This window comes from Phyllobates terribilis, unplaced genomic scaffold (genome assembly GCF_046119375.1).
Source record: "Phyllobates terribilis strain yellow unplaced genomic scaffold, ASM4611937v1 Scaffold_3__8_contigs__length_932513732, whole genome shotgun sequence".
NCBI classification, from domain to species: domain Eukaryota; kingdom Metazoa; phylum Chordata; class Amphibia; order Anura; family Dendrobatidae; genus Phyllobates; species Phyllobates terribilis.
This window is the reverse complement of record NW_027362763.1, coordinates 304,996,914-305,012,693: the sequence shown is the minus strand read 5'-3', so window position 1 is coordinate 305,012,693 and position 15,780 is coordinate 304,996,914. Positions and strand designations below refer to the sequence as shown.

Sequence of the window (15,780 nt, the reverse complement as noted above, 5' to 3'; positions counted from 1 at the left end):
CTAATTGGAGGTATTTGTTAATACTATTACACCTACTACATATTGGGATAGGATCTTGTACATGGGAATTCCCCTTTAAGTAGGGGAGTCCAAGGCATGCCCCAAAAGTAATTATGTGTTTGGACACTTTTATCACCTTTCTCAAAATTTTTGAAAATTGTTTATAGGTGATGGGAAGCATGGTATAGGATAAAGAGAAAGCTGTCTAAATTTGGTGCAATTTGTACCATTATTATTGCCTCCATACATAGTGTATTTTACAAAAATAATATTTCTCCTCTGTGAGCCCAATGAAATAAAACCGTCTAGTTGCAAGACTGGTCATGTTAACAATAGCAACTTTCAGAGTTAAGTTTTCATTTCTTGGGAATTACTATGGTCAATATTGCTATAAAGGGGAAGAGGAAGAAAGGAATCTGGTACAACCATCCAACATTAAAATCCAGTTTATTCACAAGCCATTAAAAACAAGGATCCAAGGAAACCGTATAAAACCTGATGTGGTCCTGGTGCAACACAGGTGCCCTTAGTCATAGGACAAAATTATACCTACTCCATATTACTTAGGATATGTGTGTCCATATAAGAGGAGAATTGTGATGATTTCAAAGTATAATGAAGTAAGAAAATTCAGATGTGGAAAATAGCCTTGCAGCACTGGGGTCCTGGGTTTAAATCCCACCCATGACAACATGTGCAAGGAGTTTGTATGTTCTCCTCATGTTTACCTGGGTTTCCTTCGGGTTCTCCGGTTTCCTCCCACACTCTAAAGACATCCTGATAGGGAATGTAGATTGTGAGCCTCAATGGGGACAGTGCCGTTAGTGTCTATAAAGTGCTGTGGAATTTATGGCGCTATATAAGTCAGTAAAATAAATGAATAAATAAATAGTGTAGCAAGGTCTCCATGAAGAGCAAGAGCAGAACAGTGATTTGTGGCTTTCACTAAATTCTTACCTCCGAATTTACTTTCAGTGTCTCTTCATTGTGGTACAGAAGAACTTTCTGTCCTGAAGATGTCAGGTTTACATGGACCTGCAGGCAGGGATACTGCGAGATTTTCCAGCAGTCTGGGCCACAACTAAAGGAGCAGTTGAACGTTTCTGTTATAGAAGCATTCAGTAATGTGCACTGAGTCTCTTCTGTCCATACACTAAGGGAGATAGAAAAGAAGATATAAGAAAACCATAGCCTCGATGTCACACACATGTCTACATTCCCCATTTGACATCGTAGTAAAAATTCTTTGGCTGACCTAAGCAGAGATAATAACATTTCCAGTTTCCATCAATATTATTGCTGAATTGATTGTGGCTGACAAGTAACGCTCAATAAGCAGATGGAAATGTGCACATTAGTCCGTTTACCTGTCACACAAATAGTGCAATATTTTTAATTGATTTAATTTAGAACGTATTTTTTTATAAAGTCACTTTATTAAGGGCAATTGTGGTAATGGGAAAACTATTTTATGGAGCAGATCATTCTTTTTTTTTAATTTTCTCGTTATGCTTACCATAGATATTAATTTACTTGTTAAATGTTTTACTTTATTCTACAGGCTGGGACTATACTATATATAAAATGTTTAGAGTTGATACTTTTACACACACACAAAAAAAAACATATTTTATGTGAGCATTCTTTTTGTGAGATGAGTTGAGGATTTTATTGGGATAGGTAACTTTTTATAGGGGTTGTCTCATGTTTTTTCTTCAAGAGCGTACCACTCCTTTGCCTCCCAGCTCCTTGCTTGCTGGGTGCGGCTCCCAGCTGACGGTGTGACAGTTTGGGCCTGCGGCATAGCTGACTCACGCTTGGTGGCCAGAAGCCTGGGCAAACAGCTGTAAAAATCCCTCCTTTTGACTATAGGGAGGATCTTTAATAAGAAGTTAATTGCAACGTTGCTTGTTTTTACAAGAACTTTGCAACGTTAACTATTTATGAACATGAGATAACACCTTTAACTGACTTTTATTAATTTTTTTGGTAGTGAGTTATGGGTAAAAAAAAATCACATTCACCTGTACTCGTGTTAGCTTGTGCTGGGCATTTTCCTGACAGATACTTGTAGGAAGTGTGAAAATAGGCAGTTTAACAATGAACCTGAAGATTTATCACCTTTTGGGGCGTATGGCTATCAAAGCTGGGCCACCACTAAGGACTCATAAAACCAGAAAACCGCTAATAAGGAGTGCCTTGGACTCATCCTAGTCATGTTTCACATGGTCACCCATTTACATCATGTACTACTACGTTTCCTCTGGTATATCTGCTTATGATTGTGTAAGCAAACAGAGGAGAACATCTGCTGTTTTTTGAACTTTGCTGCTCATAATAGGAATAAATCTAATAATAATAAAATATTAGGGAAGAATAATAATAGGCAGCACTCAGTGGTTATCACTACAGCCTTGCTGTGCTGTAGTCCTGGGTTCAAATCCCACCAAGGACAACATCTGCAAGGCGTTTGTATGTTCTCCCTGTGATTGCGTGGGTTTCCTCCGGGTTCTCCGGTTTCCTACCTCACTCCTGAGACATACTGATAGGGAATTTATATTGGGAGCCCCAATGGGGATAGCGATGCTGATGTCTATAAAGCGCTGTGGAATTAATGGCGCTATATAAGTGAGTAAAATAAATAATTCAAATGTAGGTTCACCCATGATTCTCCCTGAGTAAAGCTGCACTATAAAATGCCATATATACATCCACATTCTAAGTGATTCCTTTTGCATTTAATATTTTACTATATGATTTCTAATTCTCAGTTAATGCAAATATTTTACAATTATGACTGTACCAAACTTGTAGCAAAGTGAGTCTATTTTGATCTACAAAAGCTGGTTAAAGGGCAAAGGCTTAATCAAATTCCTTCCATGTTACAGAAGATGAAACCTAATAAAGTGGTCATACTTGTCACCTGAAATCTCTGTTAAAAATGATTAATCTGCTTAAACGCAGTACTAATAGGATTGAAGTGTTCCTCCGTACATGCCCTGAATGAAAGAGCTGAAATCATAATGAACATTGTGCTGTTATTAAAACAACTTTATAAGACATTAAAGTTTCTTGGTGAAATTAATCAAACAATAGTAAGGCTGCCTGGTGTCTGGCATTAGTAATTACTTCAATTTACATGGCTGATTGCTAGATAACGGCTATTAGTCAAGTCCTTTTCCAATTGCCAGACAAGAAGACAACAGAAATCTGCTGAAAAGGAGGATCAAGCTCTTAACTGTTCATGTACACAAAGTCATTGAAATTATTAAATTAATTTCATTTGAAATTCTGAAAAATGTTAAATATTCATTGGAATTTATGAGAAAAGTAGATTTACAGATTTTGATACATATTGTATTTTCGAGCCATTCTCCAAAAGAAGATCTCCTTCAAGGTGACAATATGGTGTGATACAGAGACAGCATATGACAGCACAAAGAGTGCCTACAATACAGAACAAAAGAGACTACATGGTTCACCATACAGGCTCCATGAAAAAGATTTTGCTATGTGGATAAGACCTTAAAATTGCAGCTCAACCTGCATATAAGATCAGATAGATCATCATTGAGGCTTGTGTACTTACTGAAAATCCATAGAATGGCTATGTAATCCTTTGTGAAAGTCTAAAGGAAATCTCAGTCCACCCAACCTGAGGCTTCTAATGGGCTGCAGTTCTCTCACTTCCATTGGACAAATCTTGGATGTGAGTATTTGTTATTTTTATTTTACACTGGGGAATACCAGCACGGCAGGGTTCAGAAGGGAAGGAGCACTGTGTGACCTTTTGAACACAAAATTGGCTGGAATCAAGAGTGGACGCCAATGTTGCATTTCAGGAGCCCCTGATGTGCCTAAATAGTGGAAACCCCCCACAATTGACTCCATTTTGGAAACTAGACCCCTCAAGGATTTTATCAAGTGGTATAGTGTACATTTTGAACCCAGAGGTATGACAGAATTTGATAACATTAGGTCATCATATTGAATAAGTTGTCACTAGTCTTGAGCACAAGTGCTTACTACTTGAGTTTGCATCGGGTACTCGGGTATGCACCATGTATCACGGTTGCTCGAGTGACATGTTCGAGTCCCCATCCCCCATGTTTCACGCTTATTAGACACCCCAAAATAAACATGCGGGATCGCTTGTGCATGGCAGGCGATCCCAGCATTGTTTTTTTTGACCGCGAAGCATATGGGACCGAGACTCGAGCATGTCACTCGAGCACCCGCGATACTCAGTGCACACCCGAGCACCCGATGCAAACTCAATTAGCGAGCACTTGCACTGAACACTGGTCACCATATCGTCATCATTTTTTTTCTTTACTTTTGAAAAAATCCCAATCCTAACCCCAAAAATAATACAACCTAACCCTAACCCCAACCCTAACTCAGCCCAACCCTAACCCTAGTCCAACCCTAACCCTAGCACAACCCTAAACCTGGCACAACCCTAACCCTAGCACAACTCTAGCCCCAACCCTAACCCTAGCCCAACCCTAACCGTAGCATAATCCGAATTCTAGCACAATCTTAACCCTAGCACAACCCTAACCCCAAACCTAATACAACCCTAACCCTAGCACAACCCTAACCCTAGAGTTTATTTTTTGTCATTCGTTCCTCTTGTGGTATAAGTGATTAGATGATTTTATTCTTTGGGTCGGTGTGATTACAGTGACACTAGATTCATATCGGGTTTTTATGATTAACAGCTGTCACACACTAAAAGACGCTTTTTTTGCAAAGACTAGTTTTTGCATCGCCATATTTTGAGAGCTATAATTTTTCCATATTTTGGCCGACAGAGTCATGTGACGTCAAGTTGACGTTTTGTTGGTACCATTTTCGGGCATGTGACATATTTTGATCGCTTTCTATACTGATTTTTGGGAGACAGAATAAACAAAAACCAGAATTCCAGAATTTTTTTTTTTTATGCCATTCCGTGTGTGGAAAAATTGATAAGGTAGCTTTATTCTTCGGGTCAGTAAGTTTACAGCGGTACCGCATTTATATATTTTTTTATGTATTGGCGCTTTTACACAATAAAAACTATTGTCTACAAAAAATAATTTTTTTGTATCGCTTTATTGTGAAAGTTATAACTTTTTTATTTTTCGGATGATGGAGCTGTATGGAGGCTTCTTTTTTGCGGGACAAGATGACGTTTTCAGCGGTACCATTTTTATTTACATTCGTGTTTTTGATCGCAAGTTATTCCATTTTTTGTTTGCGGTATGATGATAAAACATTGTTTTTTGCTTCGTTTTTTTTTACCATGTTCACTAAAGGGGTTAACTAGTAGGACAGTGTTATAGGTCAGGTCATTTTGGACATGGCAATACCAAATATGTGTACTTTTATTGGTATATTTTTTTTTCATAATAAATAAATATTATGGGTACAATATATTTTTATTTTTTGGAGATTATTTTTTTATTTTTTTTTTAGATTTTTACAATTTTTTTTTCACTTTCCTACACTCTTTTTACTTTTACACTATGTCCTACTATGGGACTTTCACTTTTTGCAGCCTGATTGGCTGTAAAGCAAAGAGACCAGCAGTTCATTATGCCATGCAGCCTGTCAGCGCTGCACACAGGGGATACATTACTTTGGTCATGTCTTGATACTTTGGGCACTGTGCATGACCAAAGTAACTTCCTGCCTCCTGGTGACCCGGATCTTCAGTCCCCTCTGGTTTATTTTTTGAGTATGGAAAAACTTTGATTTGATGCCAACGTGCAACTTTTAGTGTCAAAAGTAGCAAAAACAGTACAAGACAGTACCACTTTGATCAATTTGGAAGCAAAAAAAGGAAACTAATGCCACAAGAAAAATAGAAAAAGGACTTTACAAGAAACAAAAATGATGAATAGGAGACTTAGTTTTTATTAGTCTCCTCTAGGTTACTTGAACTTTCAATCTCTTGATCGCCTCTACAATACACTGCAATATTACAGTCCAGTGTTTGCAATGTATTTTAACATTACTGGTCTGTTATAAAGCACAAACCTCGGCCGCCATGGCAACTCATCGGCATGCAACTGCAGTCTGCGATCGTAGTAGCCTCTGGGGTAATCACCGCCAAGTTGGAGTCCTCTTAAATGTTGACGTCACACTTGACAGTGCATTTAGGAGGTTAAACTGATGTGATCGGTGCGAGCTCTGATAGCATCAGTTATTCTCAAGTGTCGGCTGTGTAATATAGCCGGCACCTATGTTGAGGTGGCTCCATACAGTGATGAGTTAAGTGTTAAATATATCATAATAAGCATGAGTTTGGCCTATTTCTGATTATATTGGCCTAATTTTTTAGATAAATAATGAGGTGTTTCAAATAATACATCAAGGATGGATGTTTGAATATTTGAACTATTTCTTGAAAATAACCTTGAGTGATCACTGAGCAGAGGAATCAGTGAGCTGCTGTACTATGTTTCAGCATGGTGATCAATAAAACATGATCTGCGAGCAGATTGTAACAGCACTGAGTTGGTCAGAATACATTTTTAGCAGATATATATGAAAGTATTTCTAAAATTTCTGAATGTTTTTGCAAATCTAAAAATAAATACCATGCAAATCAGACTTTATTTGCAACATAAATTTCTTAGTATATTGACTTGAAATTGCAAGATTTCTGCCGTTATGAAGTACTATAAGTGGGGAAAATCATACACTGTATATGAAGAAAAGACTAGTTCTCAAACAGTAAGGCTACATTCCCACGACAAGCTTTTGGTGAGTTTTTGATGTTACAGATTTTCTGCACCATTTCTGCACCTATTAAGTACAGCAGCATGTAAAAATTTGGGCATTCTTGGTCAAAATTGTTGTTATTGTGAACAGTTAAGCAAGTTGAAGATGAAATGATCTCTAAAAGGCCTAAAATTAGAGATGACACATTTCCTTTGTATTTTAGTTAAAAAAAAAATGACAAAAAGGAAAATGGGAAGATGCAAAAATTTGGGCACCCTTAGAGATTTGTATGCCCAGATAACTTTGACCAAGGTTTCAGACCTTAATTAGCCTGTTATGGCTATGGCTTGTTCACTATCAGCTTTATAAAACCCAGCCTCCTCTAACCTTATGCCAAAAAACAGCAGCCATGGGTCCTTCAGCTGCCTAGCACTCTGAAAATGAAAATGGTGTAGGTCCACAAAGCAGAAGAAGGCTGTAAGAAGATAGCAAAGCGTTTTCAAGTTGACCTTTTCTCAGTTTGAAATGCAAGTAAGAAATGGCAGTTAATAGGAACAGTGGAGGTCAAGATAAAGACTGGGAGACCAAGCAAAATTTCAGTGAGAGCTGCTCATAGAATTGCTAGAGAGAAAAATCAGAACCCCCGCTTGACTGCAAAATAATTTCAGAAAGATTTAGCAGACTCTGGAGTTGTGGTACGTTGTTCTACTGTTCAGAGACACATGCACAAATATGGCCTTCACTGAAGAGTCATCAGAAGAAAATCTCTCCTGTATCCTCACCATAAAATTCAGCATCAGACGTATGCAAAAGAACATCTCAACAAGCCTTAAGCATTTTGGAAACAAGTCGTGTGGACCGATGAGGTCAAAATAGAACTCTTTGGCCACAATGATCAAAGGTGTGTGTGGAGAGAAAATGGCACAGAATTTCAGGAAAAGAACATCTCGCCAACCATTAAGCATTCGGGTGGATCTGTCCTGCTTTGGGGTTATGTTGCAGCCAATGCCATGGGGAACATTTCATGGGTAGAGGGAAGAATGGTTTCAATGAAATTTCAACAAATTCTTGATGCAAACATAACACCATTTGTAAAAAATCTGAAGTTGAAAAGAGGATGGCTTCTACAAATGTATAATGATCCTAAACACACTTCAAATTCCTTGACAACCTCAAAAGGTGCAAGCTGAAGGTTTTACAATGGCCCTCACAGTCCCCTGATCTGAACATCATTGAAAATCTGTGGCTAGACCTCAAAGTAACACTGCATGCAAGATGACCCAGGACTCTCTCAGAACTGGAAGAATTTTCCAAGGAAGAATGGATGAAAATCCCTCAAACAAGAATTGAAAGACACTTATCTAGCTACAAAAAGCGATTGCAAGCTAGCGGTGCCATTTTATTGGAAGAAAAAAAATTTGCATGCAGCAATATGGCGCCGCCGGCCGCTCTTGTGCAGTAGCATCTATGGGCGAGCGAGAGATGCTACTGCGCATGTGCGGGCACAATTTTTACTGGAGGAAAAAAAATTTGGCTGCAGAAATATAGAACTGCCGGCCACGCTTGCGCAGTAGCATCTTTCGGAAACCGAGAGATGCTACTGCACATGCGCGGGTGGCGGGGCCATTTTTGATGCTGTGTTTTTTTTGTCTCTTGTTGGTATGTCATATTTTAAACAAAACTGCATTATTTTTTAGATTTCCTGGTATTTGGCTTTCACAAAACTTTATTGATACAGTCATGTGCAGATTACATGCAATTTTGATGTGTTTCCACCACAGAAATGCACTAAAAACGCATATGCATTTTTACTTGCAAATTTTCCACATCTAATACATATCTATATGAAAAATCTGCAAACAGAGCTCAGCGTACCCACAAGCGAAATTGACATGTTGTAGATTTGAAACATGCACCGCAGGTGAGTTTACGCTGGGGAAAAAGAAGCACAGTGAGCAGGAGATTTCTATAAATCCAATCCACTCTGTTGGAACTTTAGTACGCTGCATTGATGGATCAGGTCCTGAAAATCAATTCATACCACCTCTAGTGAAAGTATAAAGGAAATTTTGTACCACATCAAAAATGTTCAAAAATTACAATACACTGGATGTGTATGGGATTTTACAAAAGAACATTGCCCTCGAGTCTAAGCAAGCATGTTTATAGTACAACAGACTAGAATTAAAGGGTTATCACACAACTAGACTTAAAGGGAATCTGTCAACAGGTTTTTGCCATGTAATCTGAGGACAGCATATTGTAGACACACAGACCCTGATTCCAGTGATGTGTCACTTGCTGGACTGCTTAGTATAGATTTTATAGAATCACTGTTTTTTCAGCAGGAGATTACCATTACAGGACTAGTAAACCTGCTGCCATATAGTCAAGCATATTTATGAGCTCTGTATAATGCCGCCCCCACCACTGATTGGCAGCTTTCTGTGTACCATGTAAGTGGACATAAAACTGCCAATCAGTGATGTGGGTGTGGTTATACACAGCGTAGCGGAGAACTGGCAGATCTGCTGCAGAGAAAACAGGGATTTTATCAAAATGATATCAAGCAGCCCAGTGCTGATACATTGCTGGAATCAGGGTATCTGTCCCTACATTATGCTGTTTTTAGATGGGTTTTCAAAAACCTGGTAACAGATTCGGTATAAAGATTAACCATTTTAATTTTTAATTCAGAAACTAATAGTAAACTTAAAAATAAGCAACTTGGTAATATATCTTATCAGAGAAATCTGCTCCTTTCTCAAAATTCTAAATTCACGGGTAAAATCTGTATTAAGTGAGGACAGATTATTACATTACTGAGATAGGGGATTACAGTTGCTACTGATAAGATTCTAAATAGATGAGAGAGAGTGGAAGGATGGAGGAGATCTATCTCTAGCTCCTTCCTTCTCCTACCACATACCTTCTCCACAGAATCTTATTAGTAGCAACTGTCATCCTTGTAATGTAAAAAAAAAAGCATTTTTGGACACATCACTCAACCTATTCACATTACACAATTATCATGAATGATGGGTCATTAAAGTTAGAATATGATGGATTTTCGGCTAGTGAAAATACAGCTTTAAAGGTTCATTACACAAACACAAATCAGCTGCTTATAGGATAGATGACAAATGTATGACTTCAGCGGGTCGAAACACTGGGAGTCTCAACATCCAATAGAATGGTGGCCCTGTGTTTACTGTGTAAATGAAGTAGCAGCCTGTTCAGACTGGCACAAGCACAGTCGTTTATTCTGTAAGGCAAGATAGACCTGACATTGTAAATGAGTAAGAAAGTGTCTCACACTCTCCCTGAAGACTTTTGTTGTTATAAAACATATTGTTGAGCACTGTTTTATGCTGAATAAGTGTAATGTCTCCCATTAGAGCTGTAAATTAGACAGCTGGGAAGGGAAAATGTAACAGTCAGCCAGCCCTGCAGATGGGAGGAGTGTTCAGGAGTAAGAAGACAGATACTTCCTGGTTATAGTGAGTAAGGTGAAGCCAGTGACAGGGAGTGCGACAGACGAGGCCCATAGTGAGGAGTGGGTGAAGGGAAGAAGCAAAACAGAGATAGCAAGCTTCTGTAACTGGATCAGTGACAGAGTAATATGGCCGAATCATCCTGGACTGTGTGGGGAAGTGCAGCTCAGCTACAATGGATATGGGCAGGAGCCAAGAGGAGGTATAGCTGTGGGTTAATGGGTAACCCTGAGAAAACACAGGCAAAGTGGGGCCGAAGAGAAGGCAACTTGCAGACCAGACTTGGACGTTATAGTGAATAAATACTGGACTTGCCAGACTGGGGCAGGTGTATCACTGGAGAGGGCTGTGGTCAGTGGAGGACAGATAAAGGGATTGGAGTATTTAGGGCAGGCACACTGCATTAATGAAATATAGTTTTCAAATGAAATACCGCCACGTGAAATCGATAAGTCTGTGCCTCTGTGTAATAGAGGTGAATACTGAGTTTTGTGCCTGCTATCTTTTGCACACATGTTACACCAATTCCATCAATAAAACTGTTTTATTCTTATAAGATGGAGTGCTTTCTTCCTTGTGATTGTAATATACCAGGGGTTCCTTCACCATCTGAATGTATGCCGTCTAAATGGAGAACATCTGAATGCTCTAACAACACACACAGTCAGAGGAACCCGTTTCTCTGATATCTGGGGTCGCAGCGCCACTCCTTGACCGGAGCAACCCTTACAACATGTTGACTTTTGTTCTGCACTACTTAGTATAAAAGTGTATTATGACTCATTCTTATTAGTCAATCCATAAGAAAAGAGTTTGACTATACCAGTATTGTATTGTCATAAATATAGTTTAATACTGGATATATACAGTTATATGAAAAAGTTTGGGCACCCCTATTAATCTTAAGTAGAGATGAGCGGTGTTCGACTTGAACTGTTCGCCAATCTCAAATTCGAGCTGTTTTGGGCGGTGTTCGAGTTGTTCGACGAACCCGAACGATTTGCAAAAAATTCGGCTGTTCGAGGTTATGTTCGATAACTGTTCGTGCACCAAAAGCGTGTCCTGCATGTCTGGCGCTATTTAGAGCACCAATCATGCAGGGATTGTCTGCCACTCACTGTAATGCCACAGCCATGGTGGTTGTGGCATTACAGTGATTGCCCAAATCGATGGGAACAGTGCCAACAGTGAAACATGAAAAGCCGGCAATTCAGCAGCGGCATACACCTGTACCCGACAATTTAGAACCGAAAGAATAGAGCTTCACACATAGATTAGATAGATATAAACATGTCAGCCACATATATACGAAGTACAGTGAAAGTGCTGCTTACTGTACTTGTCATTTAGCGTAAAGGATTTATCAAAAAAAATAATAGTGTTTTCATGCACCATCTCTTTAAAAAAGCCGGCCGGCAATTCAGCAGCGGTACCCGCCAATTTAGAATAGAAGGAATAGAGAATCACACATAGATTAGATAGATAGAAACATGTCAGTCACATATATAAGAAGTGCAGTGACAGTGTTGATTACTGTACTTGTCATTTAGTGTAAAGGATTTATTTAAAAAAATAATAGTGTTTTCATGCACTGTCTCTTTAAAAAAGCCGGCCGGCAATTCAGCAGCGGTACCCGACAATTTATAACAGACAGAATAGAGCATCATACATAGATTAGATAGATAGAAACATGTCAGCCACATATATACGAAGTACAGTGACAGTGTTGCTTACTGTACTTGTCATTTAGCGTAAAGGATTTATCAAAAAAAATAATAGTGTTTTCATGCACCGTCTCTTTAAAAAAGCCGGCCGGCAATTCAGCATCTGTACCCGACAATTTATAACAGACAGAATAGAGCTTCACACATAGATTAGATAGATAGAAACATGTCAGTCACATATATATGAAGTACAGTGATAGTGTTGGTTACTGTACTTGTCATTTAGTATTAAAATAAAGGATTTATTATTAAAAAAATTGGCGTGGGGTTCCCCTTAATTTTAGGCTCTAGCAGAGGTTAAGCAGACGGCTGGGGCAGATGTTTGAAGCCTGGGAAGGGGGTAATACCCACGGAGCTTCCCAGGCTACTAATATCAGCCCCCAGCTGAATACATAGCCTTTACTAGCTATTAAAATGGGGGACCCCCCAAAAGAAATGACGTGGGGTCCCCCCTAATTTAATAGCTAGCAAAGGCTAGGCAGACAGCTGGGGGCTGATATTAATAGCCCAGGAAGGGAGCCATGAATATTGGTCCCCTCCCAGGCTAGAAACATCAGCCGTCAGCCGCCCCAGAAATGGCGCATTCATAGGATGCGCCAATTCTGGCACTTAGCCTCGCTCTTCCACGCTGCCCTGGTGCGGTGGCAGGGGGTAATAGGGTTGGGGTTGATGTCAGCTTATAATGCCAGCTGACATCAAGCCCAGGTTAGTAATGGAGAGGCGTCTATAAGACACCCCCATTACTAACCCCATAGTCAAAGTTAAAAAAAACACAAACACCCAGAATAAAGTCCTTTAATTGAAATAAAGACACAATCCTTTATTGTTCTAAATTAAACCATACTTACCGTCACGCCCATTCCAGCTGAAGCCAACGATCTCCTGCAATAAAAGAAAAATAATAAAGCAACCTCATCCTTACCTTTCCATGGTTCCCACGACAGCTTCAGCTCTGCTACATCGAGATGACAGGCTGGACCGCAGCAGAACGCTGCCATCCAGCCTCTCATCCCGCAGACACTGAGAAGCGCAGGCTTGCTTGCGCTGCTCAGCGTCTCTCTGTGACGACATCCAGATGAGCCGAGTTCATGTCCAATGAACTCGGCTCACCTCATGCACGTCACTGACAGCGTGGGAAAATTCTCAAGCTGAAGCGGTGAGTGCAGGAGAATTCTCCCACGCTGTCAGTGACGTGCAGGAGGTGAGCTGAGTTCATTGGACATGAGCTCACCTTATGCACGTCACTGACAGCGTGGGAGAATTCTCCTGCACTCAGCGCTTCAGCGTGAGAATTCTCCCGCTGAAGCGCTGAGTGCAGGAGAATTTTCCCATGCTGTCAGTGACGTGCATAAGGTGAGCTCATGTCCAATGAACTCAGCTCACCTCCTGCACGTCACTGACAGCGTGGGAGGATTCTCCTGCACTCAGCGCTTCAGTGTGAGAATTCTCCCACGCTGAAGCGCTGAGTGCAGGAGAATTTTCCCACGCTGTCAGTGACGTGCATGAGGTGAGCCGAGTTCATTGGACATTAACTCGGCTCATCTGGATGCCCTCACAGAGAGACACTGTGGAGCGCAAGCAAGCCTGCGCTTCTCAGTGTCTGCGGGATGACAGGCTGGATGGCAGCGTTCTGCTGCGGTCCAGCCTGTCATCTCGATGTAGCAGAGCTGAAGCTGTCATGGGAACCATGGAAAGGTAAGGATGATGTTGCTTTATTATTTTTCTTTTATTTCAGGAGATCGTTGGCTTCAGCTGGAATGGGCGTGATGGTAAGTATGGTTTAATTTAGAACAATAAAGAATTGTGTGTTTATTTCAATTAAAGGACTTTTTTCTGGGTGTTGTGTTTTTTTTAAATACTTTACTAGAAATTCATGGTGGTCATGTCTAATATTGGCGTGACCCCATGAATTTCGGGCTTAGGGCCAGCTGATAATGCCAAGCTGGCCCTAACCCCTTTATTACCCAGTGAGCCACCGCATCAGGGCCCTGGATGAGTTGGGTACAGCGCCAGAAGATGGCGCTTCTATGAACGCGCCATTTTCCGGGGTGGCTGCGGACTGCAATTTGCAGCGGGGGTGGCCCAGAAAGCTTGGGCCTCCCTGCGCTGCGGATTCCAGCCCCCAGCTGCCTAGTTGTACCTGGCTGGACACAAAAACAGGGCGAAGCCCCACGTCAATTTTCTTTAAATTATTTCATGAAATAATTAAGAAAAAAAGGGCTTCCCTATATTGTTGTGTCCGGCCAGGTACAAATAGGCAGCTGGTGGTTGGGGGCAGCCCGTTCCTGCCTGCTGTACCTGGCTGGACACAAATATAGTGCGAAGCCCCACGTCAATTTTTTTTAAATTATTTCATAAATTTCCTGAAATAATTTAAAAAAATTGAAGTGGGGCTTCGCACTATATTTGTGTCCAGCCAGGTACAGCAGGCAGGAACGGGCTGCCCCCATCCACCAGCTGCCTATTTGTACCTGGCCGGACACAACAATATAGGGAAGCCCTTTTTTTCTTAATTATTTCATGAATTTCATGAAATAATTAAAAAAAATTGAAGTGGGGCTTCGCACTATATTTGTGTCCAGCCAGGTACAGCAGGCAGGAACGGGCTGCCCCCATCCACCAGCTGCCTATTTGTACCTGGCCGGACACAACAATATAGGGAAGCCCTTTTTTTCTTAATTATTTCATGAATTTCATGAAATAATTAAAAAAAAAGTACGTGGGGCTTCGCCCTATTTTTGTGTCCAGCCAGGTACAACTAGGCAGCTGGGGGCTGGAATCTGCAGCGCAGGGAGGCCCAAGCTTTCTGGGGCCCCCCCCGCTACAAATTGCAGTCCGCAGCCACCCCGGAAAATGGCGCGTTCATAGAAGCGCCATCTTCTGGCGCTGTACCCAACTCATCCAGGGCCCTGGTGCGGTGGCTCACTGGGTAATAAAGGGGTTAGGGCCAGCTTGGTATTATCAGCTGGCCCCAAGCCCAAAATTCATGGGGTCACGCCAGTATTAGACATGACCGCCATGAATTTCTAGTAAAGTATTTAAAAAAAACACAACACCCAGAATAAAGTCCTTTAATTGAAATAAAGACACAATTCTTTATTGTTCTAAATTAAACCATACTTACCATCACACCCATTCCAGCTGAAGCCAACGATCTCCTGCAATAAAAGAAAAATAATAAACCAACCTCATCCTTACCTTTCCATGGTTCCCACGACAGCTTCAGCTCTGCTACATCGAGATGACTGGCTGGACCGCAGCAGAACGCTGCCATCCAGTCTGTCATCCCGCAGACACTGAGAAGCGCACGCATGCTTGCGCTCCTCACTGTCTCGCTGTGACGGCATCCAGATGAGCCGAGGTCATGTCCAATGAACTCGGCTCACCTCATGCACGTCACTGACAGCGTGGGAAAATTCTCACGCTGAAGTGCTGAGTGCAGGAGAATTCTCCCACGCTGTCAGTGATGTGCATGAGGTGAGCTCATGTCCAATGAACTCAGCTCACCTCCTGCACGTCACTGACAGCGTGGGAAAATTCTCCTGCAATCAGCGCTTCAGCGTGAGAATTTTCCCACGCTGTCAGTAGCGTGCATGAGGTGAGCCGAGTTCATTGGACATGAACTCGGCTCATCTGGATGTCGTCACAGAGAGACGCTGAGCAGCGCAAGCAAGCCTGCGCTTCTCAGTGTCTGCGGGATGACAGGCTGGATGGCAGCGTTCTGCTGCGGTCCAGCCTGTCATCTCGATGTAGCAGAGCTGAAGCTGTCGTGGGAACCATGGAAAGGTAAGGATGAGGTTGCTTTATTATTTTTCTTTTATTGCAGGAGATCGTTGGCTTCAGCTGGA

General features: G+C 41.2%; 1 protein-coding gene across 3 annotated transcripts in view; it reads right to left on the bottom strand.

The window, feature by feature from the left end:
- KCNMB2 (potassium calcium-activated channel subfamily M regulatory beta subunit 2) overlaps positions 1 to 15,780 on the bottom strand; it is a 1,341,694-nt gene that overhangs the window by 63,592 nt on the left and 1,262,322 nt on the right. For all 3 annotated transcript variants that reach the window (XM_073674936.1, XM_073674935.1, XM_073674934.1), the window contains one exon: positions 958 to 1,153. In XM_073674936.1, coding sequence (XP_073531037.1) covers positions 958 to 1,153 — 196 coding nt within the window. The remainder of the gene's footprint in view (positions 1 to 957; positions 1,154 to 15,780) is intronic.